This window comes from Neopsephotus bourkii, unplaced genomic scaffold (assembly GCF_033783945.1).
Source record: "Neopsephotus bourkii isolate Nb327-2 ecotype Australia unplaced genomic scaffold, CSIRO-AGI_Nbou_v1 NB_1376, whole genome shotgun sequence".
NCBI classification, from domain to species: Eukaryota; Metazoa; Chordata; class Aves; order Psittaciformes; family Psittacidae; genus Neopsephotus; species Neopsephotus bourkii.
In genome coordinates this window covers 2191432-2202705 of record NW_026901855.1, presented here as the reverse complement: position 1 = coordinate 2202705, position 11274 = coordinate 2191432, and the positions used below count along the sequence as shown (strand labels likewise).

The window sequence follows — 11274 nt, the reverse complement described above, 5'->3', positions numbered from 1 at the left end:
TGAGACCATTGGTGTCAACTGCTTTTAACCACAGCCTTTTGCCTACCAACTGAATATGGCAAACATTGTCATGTTCAGTAAGCAGGTGGAGCCAAGCAGATGAAGCCCTAGGAGTAGCACACATGGCTAGGCCTTGCCCACCTGCCCCATAGCTCCTGCAGCAGTGTCTCTAAAGCACCCTGCGATAAGCGAGGGACTCAGTGTTGCTGCTTTTCCTGTGTGGTTCCATTTCCCGGCCATGTCCTGCACCACAGACCTCCAGGCCAGCCAAAACACCTCCATGTCCCCATGGCGGGGAATGCTGGAAGTGCATGGGTGCTTTCTGTGGGAGCTGGGCAGCACCCAGCTTTGGGCTGGCTCCTTCCTTGCCTCTCGCACAGGTGTATTTGCATCATCTCACCACTGATTCACTATCCTGGGTCCTGGATGGGATTTCCAGACCAAACTGTAGGGAAGAATTGTCTGCCTGGCCCTCTGCCCACCTGTGTGTCAGGGGCTGGGCATCAGCCCCTGCCTGTCTGAGCCCAGGGGCTATGAGCCTGGGAGATGGCCAAGTGGTGGTGTAGGCATATAGTTAAGAAAAACAGGAACTTAGGTAGGCACATAATTAAAAGTGGAAACTTCTGTTGCTATGGAAAAGGCTGGACAGATACAAGCGCCTCCTAAAAGGTCAGGATGACCTGGGAACAGCACTGACTAATGAAGAGAAATAATAGCTGGGGAGGAGGCCTTGCGTGCTAAGGAATCCCTTATGAGAAAAGACTGTATTTGAGGACGGCATATCCTGAAAATCCATCGACATTGTCAAGTTACGACTTCAGTGTGTCAGCAAGATATGACTAGGGTGTCCTTCAGGGGCTAAGGAATCTCTCACTGGAAAAGGCTAACCTTGAAGACTGGTGCATCCTGAAAACCCATTGACATCCGCAAGATACGACCCTGGTGTGTCAGCAAGACATGATGAGTCTGTCCTTTATATGAACTATCCTCATTATAATATTAAAAATCACTACAGGAAGTCAAAAGACCCCTGCCCAGGTTGAAGACCCTTACCTGAGCATGCATGGTGAGAAGTCAATGATGTAACCTCACAATGATGTAAATTAAGTGACCAATTGGTACATGGTGGGAGTCACCCACCTGAACTGAACTGTGTAACTACATGAATTCTGCATGGGATGGTGTGCTAGCTCTGTGGGATGCCCCCCAGCACCCCTTTTTGCACAAACTTGAAATGAACAAATACATTGGCTCTGTCCATGGGAATTGGCTATTGCACACCAGGCTACAGATCCTGTTTTTGGGACAACACAGCCACCCAACAGCTCCTGCATGAAGCATCTCATGAGCACGTGTGCCCCTGGGGCAGGTAGGTTTGTCATGGGCTGGGGTCAGGGTGTGAGGTATATGGTATATGTGTCAGAAACTTAGGAGTCCTTGTCATCATTGTACTTCGGGTGGAATCGAAAATCATGTGTAGAATGTATACGAATGATCAGATTAAGATAGATGTTCCTGTCAATACAATGATGAAAGAAAAGAAGGAACAAAGGAATAATCCTTCCTAATCAAAGTCTTTGTTACTTTAAGGGGTACTTTGTTTAACTACTTGAATGTCTCAAATGCTTTGCTAATTACAGAGGGTGCTTTGTTTAACTGCTTGAATGCCTTAAGGGGGTTAGGTAATCAAGGGATACATTCTGTTACAGGATGAGGTGAAACTTGTGTATTGAATAAGTAACTATATAAGAAATGGAATTTAGGGGGCTAAGATGGTGATTAAGCTTGTGACTGACATCCCCTGTTAATGTATTGCCAAGGAATTCAATAACTTTTAAAGAAGTTTCTTCACCCAAAGATAAGACCCCAGCAACAGGAGGAGAACAATGAAAAGGAACCACGTCGCTATTCGGGTGAAGGAGACGACAGGATTGGTTAAAACCCAAGAGCGAGGAGTATAAGAGACTGTACCCCAGAACTCTCGGTGTGCGTCTTGGGTGGAGCAGAGACTCCCTGGCGCACCCAGCACTGCTTGCTTATTGCCTCTCGATATTAATCAATTGTAATACAAAAATAATTATATCAGATCATGGCCAAGACGAAATTCTTATAACAAGGGCATGCTCATCTGAGAGCAGTGCTGGCTCTGCTGGCTGCAGCAGTGTCTCTAAAGCACCCTGCGATAAGCGAGGGACTCAGTGTTGCTGCTTTTCCTGTGTGGTTCCATTTCCCGGCCATGTCCTGCACCACAGACCTCCAGGCCAGCCAAAACGCCTCCATGTCCCCATGGCGGGGAATGCTGGAAGTGCTTGGGTGCTTTCTGTGGGAGCTGAGCAGCACCTGGAGCTTTGGGCTGGCTCCTTCCTTGCCTCTAGCACAGGTGTATTTGCATCATCTCACCACTGATTCACTATCCTGGGTCCTGGATGGGATTTCCAGGCAAAATTGTAGGAGGGAATTGCTCACCTGGGCTTCTGCCCACCTGTGCAGCCAGCAGCTCGGCGTCGGCCCTTGCCTGTCTGAGCCCCGGGGTCTATGAGCCTGGGAGATGGCTGGGTGCAGGGGCTGGACCCGACCTCCTGGAGGTCCATCTGCATATTCAGAAGCCGTTCCCAGCCGGTTGGCTGCCTCTGGCCTTCTCACTCCCTCTTTAAAGGAGCTGAGCACAGTGGGAGGACACACAGACACTGCCTCTGTGCATCCCACAGCCCCGGATGCCTGTTCTTGGGGCACTGTGCTCCTTGCAGCCCTGGAGCTGAGGTGAGTGGGGCAGAGGGGTGCAAGTGGCTCAGGATGGGGACCACGTGCTGAAGACAGAGGGATGCAGTGGCTGGGGACAGCTCATGGGGGGATTGCAGTGCTGGGGAACTGGCAGGCTTCTCCATGCATGGCTCTCCTACCAAGGAGCACCTAGGGAACCTGTGGGGGATGACTCCCATTTTTGGAAAGGACATGCATCCCTTCTCTTCTGAGCATCTTCATTTTGTCCCTCAGTCTTTTTCATCAGGTAAGAGGAGTCTCAGCTGATTTTTGGTGTTTTGGAAGGTGATACTGATGCAGGCTGGCAGTAAGAGTAGGAACCAAAGCATGCATCTGCTAACTCAGCAGGGAAGGGGCTGCATCAGCGGGAACAGTTTGACTGGGGCAGCACCTCCTGGTTCTCCAGTGCTGGGGAAGCTGTAGGTGGGAAGAGAGCCAAGGCCATGGCGTGACACCGTAGGCTCTGCTCCTTCCCTACAAATGTCTGGCAAAAACATGTTGGTGCTGGAAGCCTTATACAAGCGGAGGGCTTCTCACCAGCTCTGAGCAGATCTTAGGAGGGATGTATGGCCTTGAGTTTCTGAGGCTGGGAAGTCTCAGTGCAGGGGACAGGTAAGATCCCTGACCTTGCTGCTGAACACAGAGGAGGTGAGAAATTGTGAGCAAGCGGCAAAAAAAGGCGTTTCTGTAACAGACCGAGTGAGGGGGCAGGACTGTCTGTCTCATGCCCATGCCATGCTGAAAGGCTTAAGGGTGGATGAAATCTATGACTGCATTGTGTTTGCCATGTATCTTTGTTGGAAGTGGCTGGCAGGCAAAGGGGCAGCCACAGGCAATGGTGAAGCTTGTTACACAAGAGCAGGGGTGATGCTGAGAGCTCCTGGCACACCAACCTAACCCTGGCCAGGGGTAAACTATGGTGGACTGTTAGGAAAATAAAACCCTAATGGTTGGGAGCGGGGAGACAGCATGGGAGAGCAACAAGTGGTGTAGGACAACCCAGGAAACACTTGGTTTGTCAAGACTAGAGCTCTGCAAAAGGTGAAGCTCTCCCAGATGCCTGCCTGGAATACGGGGCTGTTCAAAGAACAGCGACTTGCTAAAAAACAGTGAGAAGAAACTCATTTCCTACACTGCTCATTTCCCTCAGGGACCTGCCATGGAGCAGAAAATCACGGGGACAGGAGACTGATGGTGTTGAAAATGTTCAGGTTTTTCTGGGTATAGCAAAAGAATCTCAGACACTTTAAAGGTGTCTGGGAAAGACACAAACTGTCCTACTTCAGGGATGCAAAGCTCCTGCTAATTAATGTGAATGAGTAAGAAGCATTCCACAGGGACGGTTATTCTGGAATTGCTCAGGATATGAGCTTTTGTGCCTTCTTGTGCAAAGCTGTTTGAGTGACCCAACGAGTGGAGGGGGTGGATCCCTGCCTGGGGTCAGCATGACAATTGTAAGCCCAGGGATGCTGGCTCGGTAGTTTTTTCTCTGCTTTGGTAATCCCCATCCCTTTTATTCAGGTTTATTGTTATTTTATTTGTATCTGTTTTGCCCAGTGCCTAGGAGCCGTGTGCTGTATTAGCCTGAACATCCCGGTGTGTCCTGCTTGCAGCAGATCACATCCCATTTTTATCCTCGCTGTGCCCCTTTCCACTAGCCTGCTTGTGCTGCCCTGGACCCATAGCCCATCACCGTGCCCTTGGGGCCCTGGTGGCAGCAGAAGCAGGCAGCAGCCATGCCCTGGCCCATCTGCTGTGTGCCATGAATGCCTCACCAGGGGTGTTATTGCTGCCCAGCACAAGGAGCACCCAAAGCCACCTTTGTCCCGGTGTGCGTGGCAGAGGGCTCCATTGGGCACTCGCCACCCTCGTACCTGAGTCCACAGCCCACAGGGGAGCTCCCGCAGTGCGAATGCAGCTGGCAGCGTGGGCAGCCTGCACTGCTGGGTACATCCAGGGCACAAACCATGTAAATTGTACTCCAGGCACCAGGATTGCCTGGCTGATAGGGAGGTGGGAGCTATGACAGTGTCCAAGCTGTTGCTGCTGTCATGTGTCACCCAACAGCCTGCTCGTGGGTTTTGCAGTGCCTGGGTTGTTCACTGGTAAAATAAGCTTTGCAGGGGAGCAGGGATGCCCTGGAAATTTGGGGGGAAAATCTCTGGCCATGTGCATAAACAGCTGTGGTGTAAGGTCCTGCCCACTGATGTTTCTTGCTCTTTCTCCAGCTCCATGCTGCTAGCAGGCTGAAACATCAGACACCTGGGGAAACTGCCTGTCTGTCACTGGAAATGATCCTCAACTAGCCGAGGATCAGCTCTCTGATGTCCTGGCAGGAAGAAGAGACGATGGATGGCAGGACTGGCCCTGAGCAGAAGAGAGACTGTGCCACTTCAGGGCACAGCCAGCGCCTTAAGTTGGAGCCCTGCTTCCAGAGTGACTCTCTCTTGCCTTCCCCCAGCACACCCCTGATATCGCAGCTTCTCAGCCACCCCATAGTTGGAAGGAGCCTGGATCCCACCATCCTTTTCCCCTCCTCTCAGGCAGTGACCCTGCCTCCGGAATACGAGTGTGGTGCATCTCCTGGAGAAGGAGCACAAGCCCTGGCTTTCCCCAGGACCTGTGCCCCAGCTCCCATGCCCTGTGCTGGCGACAGGGACCAGCTCTCTGACCAGCACCTATGGGACCAGATCTCTGAACAGCACCTACAAGCCAAGCGGGCCAGGGTGGAGAGCATCATCCAAGGCATGAGCCTCCCCCCAACCCCTCAGGCATTTGGCACTAGCCTGGAGGCAGCTTTTCGGCAGGAGAGGGAGAGGGGTCGTGAGGTGCCCTGGGAGAGCAAGAGGAAGCCAAGGGTGCCCCAGCAGGGTGCAGGGGCAGCCAAGCGAGTGGCCCCCTCGGGGGGCAGCCCCCATGCTGAGGGCTGCCAGCAGCTGAAGGAGCAGCTCTGCCTCTTGGAGCAGCAGCTGAGAAGGCTTCAGGAGAAATTCTCCCAGGTCTGTGACTCTGCGGACACTGCCCAAACCCAGGAAGGTTCCAAGAAAGTGCATCCATTGCCTGGAAATCCTGGAGACAGACTGGACAAGGACAGTGCCACCACCACCAGTGACCCATGCAAAGCGCCTCTTTGGAGGAGCATCCTGGAGGCGCAGGGGCCAGAGAAGGATGAGGACAGAGATGCCACAGGTGGCCTGCCCTCTGCAGCAAGGGCTCTGTCACAAGCACTGAAGCATGAACTGGCTGAGGTGATGTCCCGGGTGGTGGACTCTGTTCTGCAGACTGCCTGGCCAAAGGCAGTCAGCCACTTCCTGCAGCAGCACCGCAGATTCCCAGTGCCAGGGCCAGATGCCAGGAGAGAGCATTTTGCTGCTGCGAGATGCAGAAAGCCACTTGCTAAACCATCTCCCAGAAACACATCGGGTGCGTTGGGTTCACCCGAGGCTGAGGCCCCATCAGGAGCTCCAGTGAAGAGCCTGGGCTCTCATGCTGGCTCCTTCAGTTCAAAAGGGGTGAGAAAAAACCCTCGGGCTCCCAGCATGAGCTATCCACTGGGCTTGGCTGCCCCCATCCAGGACAGCCAGGTGCTGAGCCAGCTGCTGGGCTATGGCCAGCATGGCCTCTGGAGAAGCAGCTCTCACGGGAGCCCCTCTTCTCTGGAGAGGGGTCCTCTGGAGCCCCTCAACCTGCACTGGGGAACAGTCAAACTGAGGTCATCGGTCCTGAGACAGCAGCAGCCCCTGAGCCCTGCTGGCATGGAGGGCCTGGCACTGCTGCCGGCTGGCAGGGATGGCTGTGGAGAGCTGCAGGCTGCGGTGGACAGGGCACCCTTCACCTCCACACATATATCCTTTGGGGGCAGCTGGAGAGGTCCCTGGGCTTGGGCATGCTTCCCTTGTCCTCCAGACCCAGAGCTCAGCACAACCCTGCCTGGACGCCCCAGGGCCAGTGTCTCCGCTGCTCCACAGGGGGCTAAAATGGGGTGGGCAGGAAAGGGGTCCTGAGCCATGAAGGGGCATTGCTGCTCCTCAGGGCTGGTTGGATGCTGTAACAGCTGAGTCAGGCACTCCCAAGCCTGCTCTTGGCCATCTTGGTGGTCTCGTAATTTTATGCCAGGAGTCTCATGGACAGATCTTCTCCCACCAGCCTGGGAAGAGCTGTCGGGAGTGGCAGCTTCCCTGGGGAGGCCAAAGGGAAAAACCAGTGGCTGCCCATCCAGGGATGAACCCCTTTCATCCTGCTGCCAGACCCTGGGGAGAGATTATCACGGACACAAGGCATGTGTGTCCTCAGGGAGACGCTGAGCCGGTCAGGCTGCTGCATGCAGGCTTTCCTTGACCCCAAGGCAGATGCAGGAGGCACTGACCCCTGGCCACCTGAAGAAGGCCAAGCTGATGTTTTTCTTCACCCGCTACCCCAGCTCCACTCTGCTGAAGACCTACTTCCTCGATGTGCAGGTAAAATGGATGTGGATCTCAGTGGGGAGTGGCACTGTGAGACCCCCATGTCACCCTCCCCTGGGGCAGGGCTGGGTTTGGGGCCAGGCCACCGGTGTGTGGCTGGGCTTATGAGGGCTCATGGGTGAGGAGGCTCCAAGCTGGGTTAATACCTGTCCTCTGGCTCTTCCCCCGGCAGTTCAGCCGCTGCATCACCTCTCAGCTCATCAAGTGGTTCAGCAACTTCCGTGAGTTTTACTACATCCAGGTGGAGAAGTCTGCCCGGCAGGCGCTGCTGGAAGGGGTTGTGGATGCTGGCACCCTCCAGGTCTCCCGGGGCTCGGAGCTTTTCCGCACCCTCAACATGCACTATAACAAGGGGAATGACTTTGAGGTGAGGATGGGAGCTGGGGTAAGGGGTGGCAGGGCGGTGGGGCTTGCTGGCCAAGAGGGACCCGGCGGTGCCGTGGGTGATGCCCGTCTCACTGCAGGTGCCAGGGCGGTTCCTGGAGGTGGCCAGCCTGACGCTGCAGGAGTTCTTCAGTGCTGTCAAGGCGGGCAAGGATGCCGACCCCTCCTGGAAGAAACCCATTTACAAAATCATTTCCAAACTGGACAGCGACATCCCGGAAGGGTTCAAGGCTGTCAGATGCTCCCAGGATCTGCTCTGCAGCTGAGGCTCTGTGACACACAGCAGCCCTGGGTCCTGTGTGCAGCCATCGTGTGCTAAGTACTTCATGGGTGCTCTGTTATTCTGAGTGTTTTCTCTCTGGCCTGACAGACAGCTCCTTGGGTGAGTGGTATCTCTTGCCTCAGGTGCTGGGATTTTATGCTGTGTGTTTTATTCCTGTGTTCAAAACTGGTAAGGTCTTGCCAGAGACCTCGGAGGGGAGGGACAGAGGTGAAGCCATCAGGTTAGAGCCTGGGAAATTAGCCTCCTGTAGCTCTGCCCCTGCCCCTAGGCCAGCTAACTTCCTTCTCTTCTCCAGAGGGCCACAGGTCAGGGCAAACAGCCTTTCTGTTTATGAAGCAGGCAGAGGTTTTATACTGGGCAAAGTTTTCTTGGCACAGCAGGCCAGTGGATGTGCTCAGTCCAACAGCATGCCTCGGTTTCTGTCCAGATATAGCACACCAGTGTCCAAAGAAAACAGCTGGCGAATTCCAGCATTTCAAGCACTCCGTGGGGATAGCTGACTCTGTCTGGGAGATGTAAAAACAGGGATATTTTTTTTGTAGCCAGCATGAACTACACTCCCCCTGCCTCCCTTGTGTTGTCTGGCAAGAGCCCCCCATGCAGCTGCATTCTGCAGCCAAGCAGGTGAGTGTGTGCTGGTGGAAGCAGCCCAGGAGGGACCACTCACCAGCAGTACTATCTGTGATGCTGGGGAAGAGCAGAGTGCACAACCAGCCCCCATCAGCCCATCACCTGAGAGGAGAGCATCATGTTAAACTCCACCTGCCTCCTCTTACACCATGCTTCTGCTGGCAAAATTGCCCCAAACATCTTGGCTCCTCAACCTGCCCTTGGTGAAAGAGGAGCACATCATTTGGGACCTCTCAGTCCTGTGGGTTTTAACATAAGCTGGTGAGGAGCTGAGCCCTGAGGTCTGCAGCCCCACTGTGGTAGGGGTATAAACCTAAGGAGATTTCTTTTCCCTGTGACCAGGACTTGGTGGCCCCTTTTCAACCAGATGGAGCATGACAGAACACTGTGTGTTGAGGGTTCTCTTGTCATGGCAGAAGTAGTGGTGAGGGGGAAAGGCTGTGAAGAGGAGGGAGCTACCGGGAGAGGCATGGCAGGAGGGCTCTGTGAGGGCAGTGATGCCTGTGTTCATTTCTTGAGGTTTGTATATTTCACAACCCCAAAACCAAATTTACTGGATCCATTTTTAAATAAAGAGTTTCTCCTTTGTATCCACACGGACCTCTGAAAACTTCTGCTCTGAAGCATTACCCTGGGAATTTCTTACCTTTCATTGTGAAAAGAATCACACTGCAGCTAAAGGGCTTACTCCTTCTGCCGCATCCCTGCAGAGCTGAGCAGCTCCCTCTAACCACTGGTCTGGTTTAAACCTAACCCCAGTGCCTCAGGGTCAGTCTGCTCCTTGTTGGGGGGGGGATCGGGAAGGAGGGGTTGGAGGCTGATGAAGACACATCCCAAAGCCTACAGGTGAAAGACTCAAATGTACAGCATCTGAGCAGTGCTGCTGGTGGCATCATGAAGGACAGGATGGAGCTGTTCCTGAAGGCAAGAACTACCTCAGAGCTTAAGTAAGGCATTGGGTAGGCAAAACTGATGCTGCTGGAAAAGGAAATGGTGGCCTGGCACAGAGAAGGGGTTAGTAAATTCTTTTGGTCATAGGTAAACAATTAGGGGACACAGATATAGGTTTAGTGAAGACATTGTCAGGCCAGGCTGGATGAGGCCTTCAGCAACCTGGTCCAGTGGAGGGTACTCCTGGCCATAGGATATATCCCTGCTGCATGTGACCCCCATCATAGCAGGGTGAGCTGAATCACAACCCGACACTCTCCTGAGGGCCTTGGAAAGCAGCAGCCTAGCAGAGAAGGAAGGGGGCACTCAAATGGCCTTCCCATCATCTAGGTCGTAGGAGCACTGGTACAGAGAAGGCTGGGATGGGGGGAATGCTGGAGTTACTCTACAGCCTGAAGCGTAACAGAATAGGGTGTGAGTTCTTAAGAAATGAGGGTTTCACCCATTGAACTGTGCAGGGTATGGCTTCATTTCATTTACATTCTAGCAATGCCGAGATGCAGCAGCTGGTTTTCAAACCAAAACTAATGGGTGCCTGTCACAGGGAGATTTCCACTGACGAAGTGTGTCTGCTGGGGGTCCTGGGGGAGAAGGGAGAGCCACTGCCCACACAGTGACCCTCTGGCTTGGGTGGGCTCTTGCTTTACCATTTCCCACTAAGGACCCGAGGAAGCAATGGGGGTAAGCACTCACCTACTGCTGACTCAGCTTCCTCTTTAAAAGCATACACCCTTCCTTTCCTTCTATTCGCGTTTCTGTGGTGCATGCAGATATCCCACCCGTAACTGTCTCCTCCGGCAACGATTCCTCGGGGCTACCCTTTTACATTTCCAACCGCATTCATACCCCATCCACAGAAGCGCAACCAGGCCACGCTTCGCTGCTGAACCGCAGTAAAGCACTAAACAGCGCTGCCTGCAGGCTGCTGCTGTCCTGAGCAGGGAGATGCAACCACACCGACTAAGCTTGCGAGAGAGCCCTTAGGAGCTCACCTGTGTTACTGCTTCCCAAAAGAGCCCTTATTACTCCTGTACAGGTAATTAGACCTTGAAGAAGTTACTAGCGAGTGTTCATCCCCTTTGCCAAAATAGCTCGGGGAGAAACCCTGACAAGCAATAAAACATCTCTGGTTTCTCTTTACTCCTGCTTGACTCGGGTCTGTTTGCAGTGACTGAACCAGCCCTAGAAGATCCCAGCTCAAGAAGGTGTTTTTAAAAGTCATCTTCCCTCAAATACACACCCATCTTGGACGTGTATTTGGTATCAGGGCAGCTCTCTCCAAGGAAGCACCCTCTGGTGAGCCCGTGTTCAGTAACATTTGCTGACCCATTATATGCACTGGAAGGACTGATTACACAGGTTACAGCGTACAAATACTACAGTTCCTGTGGTACAGATCCAAGCCTGTTTTCAGCCAGCCAGGAAGATGCCCTTCCTCTGAGCACACAGAGCTGCAGACACAGCGCCGCTCCAGGGGAAGCTGAAGCGATGCACAGGGAGGCTGCAGGTTAGCCTCAAGGATACACACCCTGCCCGGGCCCCAGGACACATTGGTAGCTCTAGCTCAGAGCAAAAGCTTTTTCTTCTTGCATACCACGAAATTTCATATAAGCATGATGGATGGCGCAGGGGATGGAAACTGGGGAGCGGGGCTCTGCCAGCTTCAAAGCTGCAGCTGGTTGAGCTGTTCTTCCCTTGACTTCGGCAATAAAAAGCTGTGAGGCAAAGAGCCTCACAGACAGGGCTGCACTCTCCCTTTCTGCTCGCAGCAGCTCAGGTGCAACCACTAAAACTGGGTGCAGA

The 11274-nt window shown here is 53.5% G+C and overlaps 2 protein-coding genes across 2 annotated transcripts; both read left to right on the top strand.

The window, feature by feature from the left end:
* The first annotated feature begins 5051 nt into the window (after positions 1 to 5051).
* LOC133219836 (prospero homeobox protein 2-like) lies at positions 5052 to 6764 on the top strand. The gene is given in 1 exon segment (XM_061367391.1): positions 5052 to 6764. A coding segment is annotated over 1 exon segment (1713 nt).
* A 322-nt stretch (positions 6765 to 7086) lies between these two features.
* On the top strand, positions 7087 to 9594 carry LOC133219837 (prospero homeobox protein 2-like). Its single transcript, XM_061367392.1, has 3 exons — positions 7087 to 7217; positions 7396 to 7590; positions 7688 to 9594. Exons 1-3 carry the CDS (start codon positions 7110 to 7112, stop codon positions 7871 to 7873), a joined length of 489 nt encoding a protein of 162 aa, XP_061223376.1. The 5' UTR covers positions 7087 to 7109; the 3' UTR covers positions 7874 to 9594.
* Positions 9595 to 11274: the final 1680 nt, after the last annotated feature.

What these genes read in the sequence shown, in the direction of transcription:
- LOC133219837 (XM_061367392.1), top strand. Translation starts at nt 7,110, where the DNA reads ATGCAGGAGGCACTGACCCCTGGCCACCTGAAGAAGGCCAAGCTGATG. An exon ending in CCTACTTCCTCGATGTGCAG is followed by an intron (nt 7,218 to 7,395) that starts GTAAAATGGATG and finishes TTCCCCCGGCAG; the next exon opens with TTCAGCCGCTGCATCACCTC. An exon ending in ACAAGGGGAATGACTTTGAG is followed by an intron (nt 7,591 to 7,687) that starts GTGAGGATGGGA and finishes GTCTCACTGCAG; the next exon opens with GTGCCAGGGCGGTTCCTGGA.